We start from the raw sequence: 14,125 nt of genomic DNA on the forward strand, positions 1-14,125 counted from the left end.
AAGATTTATTTTGTCAAACAAAATATTTTGTGATTCAGGTTAGAAGAATTGTTGATAATTGCCAATGACCCCTTTACATAGTCATTTGAAGCATTGTAATCATAAACAGTTACTGGTAGAGCAGCTTTAAATAAATGCAGTAAAATTAAATTGGTCAATTTAGCAGTGTAATGATAACAGACTAGACAAACTCACAAAGCCTGCAAAAATCAATTTCTGACAAACTCTACTCATAAAAATCTGTAGTTACAGTTTCTAACCAAAAAGCTTTGGTAACAGTTGAGGTCAAGCACAGTGCATTACATACTGTGCAATAACTGTGTGCAAGTAGGAACAACCTCTTCAGCTTCAGAAATGTCACAAAAAGTGACATTTCTTATCTATTCCTCTCTCCCTGCTTGGTGGGGACTGTGTAGCTGTACATGCTACTAAGTAGGTTATCCTACACACTTAATCACATTAAATATTAGAGGGTTCTTTAAATAAAGTAGCAATGCCTTGGAAAATAGACACTCCACATGTGCTTTTTTAATGCAAAGGGGAATACAAGCGAGTGAGAAGAAAAGGGTGGGAAGGAGAGAACATGATTATACATGTAGGCCACATACAGAAGTGGTCTACCCTGGTGTTAAGTGTGCTGACGACTACTGTGTTCACTATTCACTGTTCCCTGCATGGAGGTCCCTGTAGAGAGAAAGAATTGTGTTGAATTGTTTGCACGTTTTTTTGTGTATATGACATTAACAGCACTCTCTTTGAAAATTGACTCCATCAGACTAGTGCGGACTAGATAGACCGATGCGTATGAACTGATGAAGCCCCTTGGATAAGAGGCGAAACGTCTTCCCAGACAAACATATGTCCAGTTGCCTTCGATTCAATTTTCAAAGAGAGAACTATGACCTGGATGAATGAGAACATTCACAGACATTAACAGCACTGTTAAAGTCTGCTCCTGTAATTAGTTCACACGTGAAGGCACAAAAGAGTTTTGTGATATTCTTTATTTTTCCTTCAATCCGCCATTCTTAAGAAAAGATCCAAACCAACAGGTAATGTATATCCAAAGCATGTTCTACATTTTTCCTCTGTGCCACAGAGCTCCATCTTTGTTCAAAACTGTAATTTATTTTGACTCAACCCCAAATACACCATCCTGCTGGCCCAAATACTCAGCAGACCACAAAATGTGTATTTGTCTGCTGCTGAAAATGATTCACAACAAATACACAAATTAAACTACAGTGACCAGCTGTTCTGGAAGATTTTTTTTTTTTAATGTTTTTTTTATGTGCCTCAGATCCATGTCTTCAATAGAATACTGTTACGGAGAATGTAATTTCCATTCTCCGTTTAGCTTTGGTTTTGTCTCTACCAACTAAAACTGAAGCAATATTTGCCAAGCAATTCTTTGTAAGTTGGGTGGACTTCTTGGCATTTTTAGTTGGAAAAACTCAACTAAATATGGTAATTGTAACTAAAAATTAGGTAGAGTTAATATGAGCTTACTTAAAAACCTTCACAGCACAGATACTGCAGAGCAGTAACACATGTGCTAAGTGTCCCAAGAAAGTTGACAGTAATCTTACTTTCCAAAAAGACAAACCTCTGGAAAAATAATTTTAGTGCAGCTCAGTATCTTGTTCATAAACACAGTTCATTACATAGTGATCTCTAACAATTTAAATATTTTCAGGCTCTACTCTACAGCCCACATACTGAAACACACAGTATAAACAGACACAGTAGTGGTGCTGTACACGGTAAAAAGAGTCATCATCCATGTCTAATTATCTAAGCCAGGCTGATGTACTTGTTGGTTAGCTGTTTTACACCTCAAAAATTTGGTGGAAAAAGACTGTTAGTGGATTTCAGGATCAACACTGCAACAATCCATCCCTGTGTGGTGTCAACAGGGTCCAAGAAGAGTCTCCTGGTCCTCCTGAGTACAAATGTCTGCGCCCTCAGTCACTTTAATCAACTCATACATTGTATTATACTGAGATAGTTGTAACTTAAGGTCTTGGCCCACAAGTATAGCATAGTACAGTATTAAAAGACATACATGTATTTACATTCTGCAGACTGAAGCAAGTCCAAAACCAGGTGTTTTTTTCTTTATCAGCTGAAGTCATGACATACCAAATTTAACATCACCTGTTCAACCAACCTCAACTGTGCTCCATGTGCAACTGACCCCAACATTGAAACTAGACCCAACAAAATAAGTATCAAACTGGTTCTATTGGTTGGTGCTGCGTAGGTCAACACAGAAACATTTGATTTAAACACTTCCACAGAGTTTTGTGAACACAACCACTTAAAGCATAATTTCATGAGAAAAATTAACTACCACAGAAACTTAAAGAGATTTCCCTATTGAAAGAATTGGAGTTTAGTGAAATAAAATGAGCCTAACTTCAGGTAAAGCTGATCATTTACTGACACATCTCTCTCTCTCTCTCATTAGTTGTTGATGTCAGTTGCAAATTTTGAACATGTTTAACAAAATTTCAGACTGGATCTTAAGACCTAAGATTAGAATTTTTTCATATCACACTCTATGAAACCATATGCTCAATGGTCCTAATGTGTGTCCCTGCCTTTAGATGTTTGCCCATGTTCTTCACTTCTACGTAACATTAATTAGGTTACCACAAACATGAGACACACAATGCTCTACACAGCACAATGCAGAGGGAGGGCCCTCCGCATCATGAAGGACTCCACCCATCCCACACACAGTTCCTTCCAACCCCTCCCCTCAGGCAGGCAGCTGAGGAGCATCCGGAGCAGGACCACCAGGCTCACGAACAGCTTCTTCCCTGAAGCTGTAAGACTGCTGAACTCTAGCCCTACCCTGTAGACCCCCCCCTCCTCACCGCACACTGACAGACCTGCACTACAACACTATCTCACTAAGTGCAATACTTGGCCATCATAGGGCAACATGTTCCTATAGGTGCAATATACGGACTACCTCTTTGCACTACCACTACCTCCTACTTGCACATGCGTATTTATGCACATGCTAACCTCGGCTTCCTTATCTTATTTTTATTTTTATTTTAATTGTTAATTGTTTATATTTCACAATGTTTATATATCTGCTCTAATGTTTATATTTATTTCTCTATTTTAATGTTTATATTTCACTCTTATTCACATCTTGCTCTTGATGGCTTAAAGTGGGACCTGAGTACTAATTTCATGCCATAACATGTAAATGTCCTGGTATGACAATAAAAGTTCCTTGATCCTTGATCCTTCTGTGTCTGCCATGTCTTACAGTAGGCTTTACATAATTATATTTATGTAAAAATATTGTGAATGCAAAAGCTATAAGACTAAACCTAATACACACCTCTCCTCTCTCAGCAAAACCACAAATCTTGACATTAATGTTGGACCAAATCGGGTTCTTCTTTTTAGGTCCTGAAAGTAGTTCATGAACAGACAGACAGCAAGGTAAAGAAAATGATAAAAATCCATCGACACAAACTCCACAGAAGTCAGATAATGGCTGTGGAAATAGGTTGAGCGCAACCTTTCCTAGAATTGTTTTTCATCATGGGGTGAATCTCCCCTGTACCTGACAAATGATAAGCATAAAACCTTTGTCTGTGTGCAGCAGAACTCCAGCAGAGTGATTTGTTTCAACAGCTTAAACCTTTTTAACAGACAAGCAGGGCTTTTCAGTTCAGGCCTGGAGTGATAAGCATTACATGTACTCCAAAAACATTTTCTAAAAACACATTTCAATCAGTATGCTGTCATAAAAGTGTTGAACATAACTGCTGCTTTCAGAATTAGTCCTGCCAACTGGCATAACTTTTTAAGACACTTTGACAGTGGGGGAGACAAAATATGTTTATTGTGGATACACAGCCTGCAAAAAGCTTAATTTTCAATCTGATATGTGTGATTCATTTTGAGTCTGAATACCTGGGGGAGACATTCTGCACCTTTGTTTTTCACATCATTTTTATGCTTTTACAGTCTACACACAGAAGGTGAGATCTGTCTATATAACTATACAACACCGAATATGGCAGGAGGGGGAGAGGGAGAGGGAAGGAGTACAGCCTGCCGGACACTACTATTCATGTGCAATAACCCATGGGCAATAACAATACTATCCATGTGCAATAACTCATGTGCAGTAATTTATTATTATTTCCACCTCTAAGAGTGCAATGTTTGTTTGCAATGTTTGTATATACTTTATATTTTAATTTTTTACTTGAATCCACCCTTGTTCTATTTTAGTACTAATTATTCAAGAGTTTATTCTACTTTTTTATTTCATTTACATTCTATTTTTATACCAGCACCTTAGTTAGTTACTTTAGTAACTAACTTAACTTAGTTAGTTACTTTTTACTTTTTTACTTTGTACTGCTGCTTTACTGTGTTTTTTGGTGTTGTACTGCTGCTGGTACCCAAATTTCCCCAAGGGACCTCCCAAAGGGATCAATAAAGTATATTCTATTCTATTCTATTCTATTCTATTCTTTATTATTATTATGTCAACATCTCAAAAACAATTTTATTCAGACTTTTCTTTTACATATTCAGTAATGAAAAAAGCAAAAACAAAGCTAGAGAAAATAGATTAGAAAAAAAGATTAGAAAAAAACACTATTAGAAAAAGGATTACAAAGACATTGCACAGAGCTAGTCTTCATTACACATGTAAACATGAAATCTCTATCGGCACAAACAACCAAACATTTGTGTAATAATTCATGGTCAATGGTTCATTAGGCATTTACAGCTTCTCTGCATAAAGTACAGCAGATCAGTAGTATTGTGTGTTATTCATACCATTCTGATGTCACATATTAGCCTAAAAGTAAATCACTAGCTAGATGTAGATACCACCTCCAGTTTATGTGAGCTATTTTGTAATGGAATGTTATAATTTTACTTTTTGGTGTACACTCTGTGCATAAAGCTACACTGGCTGATTCCTTTTCAGAGGACACCAGAACTTCAAATACATTGGCACAATGCCTCAACTTGTGTATTAATTGAAAATTTGATGATTTATTTGTGCCAGATCAGACTAAACAATACGTGAGATGGTCTCCGATTAGGGGATCCTAAATTCTTGCTGTGACTTGGATGAAAGACATAGCAGACTTCACGTAGGACGCCAACCAATAAGTGCTCACCACAAAGCTCAAATTAGGCTTCCTGTATCTACATGACAGTGTGTGTGTAATGTAAACATCTGCACGTCTGCATGACTGTACACATGAACATATGTAACACTTCAGTATACGCAGGCACCCAGTGCAGTGTCAACAGATCTTCTTGCACATTCAGTGTCCGTGTCTGAACTATAAACAGCCCTTAAAGGTTCACTGTGCAGTTTTTGACCTGTAGTAGTCCTACAGAGCTGTTTTTGTGTAATGACCATTATCATGCAGGTATCATGTAGTCTGATCTTGACATGAGATGTATCCATAACTATGGCCATGCCTCTAACTCCAACTACAGAATTCTGGTCTATTGAGGCTACTGTAAGGAAAACAGACAAGACAAAGACAAATTTTTGTCAAAAAACATCTTGTCTTGGTCTACTCAATAGCTATTTCCAGAAATTTTAACCAGATATCAGTGTGGAAAAAGCTGCATAAGTGGACCTTGAATGAAGATTTTTCTTTAGTTTCTTGGTTCCCAAGATCATAAACAAACAATTTCTCACACTCAATACACAGGCAAGTCTCCTGGAACCATGTCACCAACTATGAAAGTAGTTTGGTTAAGATTTGAGGAAAAAAAAAAACAGTGGTCATGTCTGAAATGCTATAATATGGCTACAAAAGTTACGGTCAGTCACTTGGCTGTGTGACATTGGTATTACTGATGCAATACAAACTTATTTGTTGTCATGGCAACATTACTGTAAGTCAGCAGCATTTTTAAAAGGCAGCAAAAAACCTCAGTTATATCTACCATTCTTCTATCAATGGTTTCAAATCCATACACACCACATTGCTTTGGAGCTTTTAGTGTCCTCTATGATGGAACTTCAACTATAGTTCACTACACCTATTTTGATGGTTGAGCACCACTTTCTCATAGTAAAGTTGGAAAATTCCAGCCAGTAAAGTACAAGAGGGTCACCCAAATGCATCATTAGTTTGGTCTGTCAGAAAGGGGTTAAACTTATGATGATGCCACACCTTGTGGATTGTGCATCCTTTCAAGGAGGCATCCCCTGAAATGGAACACAGCTGCTCACAATGGTAGGAGATGTTTCAAAGTGGCACTATGTCTTCTGCATGGAGTGTAGTTTGTATCTATGAAAAAAAAATGCACCACAAAACAGCAAAGTGGAACCAGAAGAGCCAGGGGTCTTTGAAATTTTGGCCATGTACAGGTGGTACTAAGTAATATGTGGATACTTGGATCACAGTGTAGGTTTCAGTGATGTCCTATCATCACTGGAATGGTGAAACTGGGATTAACTTCTTTGGCCAGATAGAAGGAAAGAGAGAAAGAGAAAGAGAGAGAGAGAGAGAGAGAGAGAGAGAGAGAGATGCAGTGTGCTTGTTTCGTACATGATGCATTTTTGCATAAGTGGATATTGATTCAAAGTCTGTATTAGGAAAATTTCTGGTAGACAGACAACAAATGCTTTATGTTGTTTTGAAAGAGGAGGTGATCTCCACACTTCTCCAAACTTTAAGAGACATCTTCCCCATCTCTTTGCTTACTAGGCTCCACCCTCTGAGACAGGAGGAACAACTCCCACACAGCCAGGCACTGAAAGAGAAGACAGACCATCATCAGCATCATTGTCATAGTATAGCTTTTGGTGGATTCCTTTAATGTTTAAGTTGTCAGTGGTATAAAGTGCTTGTCAGTTGTTTAACAGCATCCGAAATACTGCTACTACAACCAAACTACTTTGGGCTCAAATGACTCATTCCATTGCTATCTGCCACGGATCTCTCTCAAAGCGGACACATCACATCTGCTGTTTTCAATATGTGTTAAAAGAGAAATCAAAACACTGTGGGTTAACAAACAGCCAACCGGTGACAGCACACTGGGTACATGTTATTTATTGTCCAACATCAGTGATTAAATGTTAATGTTACAGCTCCAGGAGTGGAGAACAGTCTCTTTGCTACAGTGCTAGTACTGTAGGTGTAGGTGCAGGGCTTTTGAAATAAAACAGGCTACGGACTGAGTTTTTTTTTTTTTGCCCCATTAAAGATGGTTGAAATTTTGTAATGTGCTGCAATGTATGTTGATTAGCTGGTCTTGTTGATCAAACAAGCAGGGTGAGATTGCATGGAAGGCAGGATCTGTGCTGGATTCTTGTCCAACTTTAATATTTGTGGTGTGAAAGCAACCAGAGCAACCACAATTTTTCATAAAGCGATCTTACAAGTATTCCATATAAAGTAGTGATGTATACATTTATGTGAATCATTTGGTAACCATGGTAGCAAGTTTGCACATCCGCATGAGCACAGGGTTTTTCCCTGATCAATCAGTGTGTATTCTTGTCTCTTACTCCATGTACTATGGCAGGTCATTAAGTCAATTAAAAGTGTATGACAGTGATTCAACAGTAATACTGCCTTGATTCCTGTAAAAGATGTCTCTTTTTTTTCATCCCATTTCTACCTATTTGTCATTATTCATAACATGTGGTCAACTTGCAGTCTAATGAAAACCAGAATAATAGTACGGCTTTACAGTAAATTTAAATATAATGTATTATAGTTATTCTTTGTTGTAAGTTATCTTGCATTTATTTTGACATAAAATTTTAAAATGAGTTTTGTAAAATTTCCACGTAACAGAGAATCATCATTGGGATTTTTCACAACATTTTCCTAATTGCTGTTCCACTTTTACCTCTATGGTGCTCATTAGATATGAAACACTGTTCTATAACGGTCTGAGGAGCTTTCCCGTTCTCTTTTGATCAGTCTTTTCTTTCTTTCTCCAACTCCCTTGCCATCCCATCAGTGAAAGCACATTATTGCACACACACATGCACCCCTGTCTTACTATAGTTGTGAGACCCTTACCATCACCTAAAACTAATTCTAACCTGAACCCTAAGTCTTAACACTCAAACAGCCCTTTAAAGTTGTGAGCTCCAGCCAAAGCCTCACAATGATGCTTTCGAACCAAAATTTGTCCAACCAACCAAAGATAGACATGCACACACACACAGAGGCACTGAGAAAGCACTTGACAGAGCAAATCACACTTTTATGTCAAAGACGCAGTTATCTAGATAACAGGACAGGCAGGAAGTCATGCAAACAGAAAATGAAAATGACAAGTGCTCACCAACAGGCACAGATACGCTCAAAAGCCAATCTGTGAACTTGGGTTCCACTCTGTCAGCACACATCAATAAAGTGCAGTCAGTTTTTCCAAGGTAATAGCAGTTCGTTTAGAGGCGGCAATAAGTCAGAGCCTTGGCCTGCCAACTCTCCATTTAACAGCCAATTTCTCTCAATAGCATCCACAGAACCTCGGTTGCAGGCTGCATCTACATGGTCTACATTATCAGTGCAGGCCTAAATTTCCTTGGGAGGAGTCAAAAAGTTAAGTGCACAGGAAAGGGACATAAGACAGCATCAAAACTAGAACCCATGCTCCTAATCTCATGCTAAATACCCACTTACCTAGAATTCAACTTCTAACAATAAATGTCTGCTCACATGAAGAGGGTGCACATCCACAGTACATCCATGTCTCATCAAACAGAAGCATCAGCCATTTGCTTTCACCTGACAATGGTGACCAGGAGAGCAAACACATTCAGAGGTTCTCATGACACCCCCCCCCCCCCCCCCCCCCCCCAAGTCCTGTTTTACTGGCACTGATCATTACTAGTAAACTCATGCTGGAGACACTGCTGTTAGGGGTTGAACAGTAATTGGTGAGTGCTCCATGACAACTAATTCTTAATTCAAATTCTTTTGCAAAATAGTAGTTGACCAGTCGTCAACTAGTTGATCACCTTTGTAACATTTTGGAAGTTAGAGGTCTGACCAGTCAGTGTAAATCTCCTGCCCTTTTATCCATTTATTGTTCCAAACCAACATCCCAACAGGAAGTGAGGAAAGTATCTGTCTCATATTAAAAAGATGTAAGGCATATGTCTTACATCTTTTTTGAAGGTAATGTTACAGAATCATGAGTCAAGTGTTCATTAGCTAAATGCACTAGCATTGTCAACACTTTGTTTTTGTTTCACAATAAAGGCATCCTACTGTCTTCACAATCAACAAATTCATTGTGTTACATAGTAGTTTTATCATTAGCTTAACAAGTTATTTGGAGTGCACTGCAACCACGGCACTAGTGCGCTGGTATATACTGATAAGTACAGTAATATTTTGCACTGCTGTAAATTTGACAATACAGGCTGAAATAATATTACCCATGAGTAGTCACCCATTGCCTATAGTGCCTACTAGAGGTTTTAGGAGGTGACTACACGAAAAAAGGAAATTTAAAAAAAAAAGGAAATTAAAAAAAAAAGGAATCACATCACTACAGATTGTGATGGAAAAATCTGTTGTACATTTATTCAAATTGTCTCACAAGCAAAATGTTTTTGTAACCAGCTGAAAAGACTTCCAACATAAATGTTATTTTCATCAACTACATTGATGACATAATGGACTGACACTGACCACTTTTATTGACCTTACAACACTGGTTACCCTCAGCTTTAGCTTTCAATACACACTCCTGAATTCTGTTAATTAGCCTTTCAGAGAACATTTACATTTTTAGCACTGTAGATAATGTATTAAATGTTTGAACTGGCTTATCGACAAAGCCATGTGATTAAAGTTAGTAACAACTGTTTTCATTGCAGCATAATTTTAAATTCTAAGACCTGGTGCTTTTGGCTCCAGAGGAGGATATAACAGCAAGGGTGTTTCTAACAAAGCAGATTCAGATGTTCCAGCGGAGCACTAAATCTGTCCAAGAAGCCTGGATTTAACAGGCTGTCGACTCAGCACAGCCTTTTTTAAGGAAGACTACAGAGCAAGCCAAGAGACAAGGAAATTGCACGTTAATCTGACAACAACAAAAAGCTGGAAAAGGAAACAGGATTGATTCATTTCCAGTTAACACACAGAAAAGAATTCATGGTTTTGTACCGAAGCCTCTGATTGGATGGGGTTTGGATTCCTTTCAGTTTACTGGATAAACAACTGCTCTTTAAAGGCACAGTGAAATAAAAAATAAAATTTCCTCGTTTTAATCCTGTATCCCTGTGTTGATTTTTCAATCCCTTGGTTTATGTCCAAAATATAGTATGTTGCACATTTTTTATACATTGAAATCATTATACATTATACATAGTGAACCTACTATTGAGTAATCAAGCACTGATTTGATCAAATCTATCTAAAAATTATACCCCATCTGCATGTTTCACATTGAAATATGTCACATCCAAACTGCCATTTCAGTAGGTCTTCAGGTTTAACTTTTGTAGCTTCAGCCATCAGTTCTAGGCTGATAGTTCAGTTTAAAATTGAATAGTATCCTGGCTTTGATGCATGACTGAAATAAATAAAACACAGATAGTGATCCTCACACACTTCACATGAGAGTCAAGGTTTGGTTTAAATAAATACATGCATGGAACATAGACAAGAACACACTTATTAACATAACAGCACACACAAAAGCGCAAGGCTTCAATCAGCTACAAGTACATGCGCACACACACACAAGATTAAGCAGACAAACCCAGTGCTAAAGCTCTAATTACAGGGTTCATTAGGAAAGCAGAGCCCTGATTAGCTATGAGCTTTCATTTAAATAAATCCATCAATCAACAATACCAGCTTTAGTAATATATGTTGAATATTTCTGATGTTAATGATGGACTGTCACCTTTCTCCTATCTTGCTACTATAAGGCAATATGCAGACTGTGCAATAGGAACAACTGTGAAGAAAACTGCATGTAGACGTGCTAATAGAATTGTAAATATCAGCGCATCCTCATTCTGCTACGCCCACACACAGCACTGTGATGACAGCATGGCTTAAAGACCTAATACACTGTAGCACATGTATTTCTACCAGCCAGTATATATTGCTAAATTACAGCAGCATCAGGTTATTATTACTGACATTACAGAGATAAAATTTCTCAAACAGTGAGCAGGAGGTGTGTCACATCCACACATGAAATGGAGGTAATCACCTCCATTTCATAGTGTGAACCACATAAGTAGACTCTTCTCCACGTGTATTAATATCTACTGCCCATCAGTATCATCAACAGTATCATCAACATCTTCTTCTACATTATCTAATTCAGTGAAAGTGTCTTAACAGTAGAGCACTGGCAGAACAAAACACACACACACACACACAAACATAAAAACACATAATGTACCTAATGTTTTGTATGCACACATACTGACAATGAGGAAACATCAGGACTGATGCCTAAGGATTCACCACTGTCCTATCTTCCAGTACTGATGTGCATTATTAATGTGCATCAGAAACACCCTTGAAAAACAAATTTCATTGAATCCACACCCAAGATTGATACATACCAGTTACCATCCCTTAAAGTAATAGTTAAACCTAAACATTTCTTAGCTTTATTGCTAACAGGGAGATGAAATGATGGACACCATTAATCATGTCTGTCTGCTAAGTATGGAAACTGCTGTCCTGGCTATGTCCATCAGTCACTTATTCTCATGCAATCAAGGGCTCCAAAATAAGTATTTTTTCATTGCACTTAATGTAAATCTGCTGATGATTCTAATTAAGTTCCTTGTTCTTTTCATTGTCCAATAATGTGTTCATTAATCTTTGGTCTTTAAAATGCCAGGAAATACTGAAAAATGTCCATCACCACATTTTTTGTTTGTCTGTCTTATCTCACCTTCTTCATCCACTGTCCCCTCTGTATCTAGCCGTCTCACTAATATCAGAGCACTAGTGGAAAAAAAACAGTACATGTGCAGAGAGGTTTGAAGGTACCCCAAGGTCAAGGGTGCATTACATGCTAAACTGAAATAACGTGTACGTACCAGAAGAGATCTTAAAGTGTTGAACAGTTTGTGTTAAGTAGTGACTCCTTGTGACTTGAGGACACTTGCCAAATGTTACAACAATCTAGCCATGTAAGGGAGTCCTCATTGACTTGATATTTTGCCTTTGACTGGCACTTCCATATTAGATCAGATAAATCTCTCTTTGGTAACAGGGTTATGTTCCACAGGCTTTTAAGGTTGCAGTTATCAAACCTTTACTTAAAAAGCCTTCTCTTGACTCTGGCATTTTGGCAAACTATAGACCTATATCCAATCTCCCCTTTACTTCTAAAATTCAGTCTGTTGCAACTCAGTTGTGTGACCGTCTGCATAGGAACGGTTTGTTTGAAATTTTTCAGTCAGGATTTAGAGTTCATCATAGCACAGAAACAGCACTGGTGAAAGTTACCAACGACCTTCTCATAGCATCAGACAATGGACTCATCTCTATACTTGTCCTACTAGATCTTAGTGCTGCATTTGACACTATTGATCATAGTATCCTATTGGAAAGATTGGAACATGTCACTGGGATTAAAGGAACAGCACTAGGTTGGTTTAAGTCATATCTATCAGATAGATACCAGTTTGTTCATGTTAATGACGATTCCTCCATTTACACCAGAGTTAGTCATGGAGTTCCACAGGGTTCTGTGCTTGGACTGATATTGTTCACCTTATACATGCTTCCCCTTAGCAATATTATCAGGAAGCATGAAATAAAATTCCATTGTCATGCAGATGATACCCAGCCAGATGAAACAGATCAGTTAGCCATACTTCAGGCCTGTCTTAAAGACAAAGGTCTGGATGACCTGTAACTTTCTTCTTCTTAATTCAGACAAAACTGAGGTTATTGTGTTTGGTCCTAAACACCTCAGAAACAGTTTATCTAATCAATTACTCTGAATGGCATTAATTTAGCCTCCAGCACGACTGTGAGGAACCTTGGAGTTATTTTTGATCAGAATTTGTCCTTTAACTCGCATATAAAACAAGTCTCTAGGACTGCCTTCTTTAACCTGCACAATATCGTTAAGATTAGGAACATTCTGTCTCAGAGTGATGCTGAAAAACTAGTCCATGCATTTGTTACTTCTCGGCTGGACTACTGTAATTCCCTATTATCAGGATGTCCAGTAAACTCTCTAAAAAGCCTCCAGCTGATCCAAAATTTAGCTAAGTAAATAGCGGCATTTGTGCTGAGCACACAGTATCCACTAAGTGTTCTGTAATCTGAATGCTGGCCCTCTAACATTGTCTGCTTCCAACCCTGTTTGTATCATTTTTTATATGCTGCATGTCCTTCTCCTCCTCTCCTCTATTTCCAGCTGTTCTATCTTCGTTCTTTTACTCCTTTCACCCAGCCTGGCCATCGGCAGGAGGGTCCCCCATATGAGCCAGGTTCTGCTCAGGGTTTCTTCCTGTTAAAAGGGAGTTTTTTCTTGCCACTGTCGCCTTAAGTGCTTGCTCTGGGGTCAGGCTCTGGGTCTCTGTAAAGCGCTTTGAGACAATTTTGATTGTGGAAGGCGCTATATAAATAAAATTGAATTGAAATTGAATTAAATTGAATCAATATGTTCCATGTACAAGTTAGCTGGGTGGAAGATGGGTGACGACATGACTTTCATTGTTGTATTTTGTGTCTAATGTGCTGTGATACAGGGCCAAAGCAACGACAACAGAAAAGAAAATGGTTATCTAAGGTACAAGTAAGTTTGTCCTGCCTTCCGCTTCACACCCACCCTCCCATGCCTGCTCCTCTGTCACCCTGTGTTAATGGTACATGCACGTCATATGGGAATAACTGTCACAAGGACTTGACAGTTTAAGTGATGATTTGGTGGAATTCAAGCGTTGAAAAATGTCTAAATCCCTTAAGATGCCATGACTAAAGTTCTTTGTTGACAGAAGTGCTGCAAATAATAATTTTCATTATCTATTAATGTCTTGATTATTTAGTTGATCAATCTTACAAAGACTAGTTAATAAAACTGCAGAGAATAAGGACAAACGTCCATCACAAAGTCCCAAATCCTCATATTTAGCAAA

The 14,125-nt window shown here is 38.1% G+C and overlaps 1 protein-coding gene across 1 annotated transcript in view; it reads right to left on the reverse strand.

Moving 5' to 3' along the window:
• Positions 1–4,529: 4,529 nt before the first annotated feature.
• snx7 (sorting nexin 7) overlaps positions 4,530–14,125 on the reverse strand; it is a 39,640-nt gene continuing 30,044 nt past the window's right edge. Inside the window, exon 9 of the mRNA XM_041065524.1 lies at positions 4,530–6,777. Within this exon, the coding sequence (XP_040921458.1) occupies positions 6,697–6,777 (81 nt within the window). The 3' untranslated portion in view covers positions 4,530–6,696. The remainder of the gene's footprint in view (positions 6,778–14,125) is intronic.

Source organism: Toxotes jaculatrix, chromosome 20 (genome assembly GCF_017976425.1).
Source record: "Toxotes jaculatrix isolate fToxJac2 chromosome 20, fToxJac2.pri, whole genome shotgun sequence".
NCBI classification, from domain to species: domain Eukaryota; kingdom Metazoa; phylum Chordata; class Actinopteri; family Toxotidae; genus Toxotes; species Toxotes jaculatrix.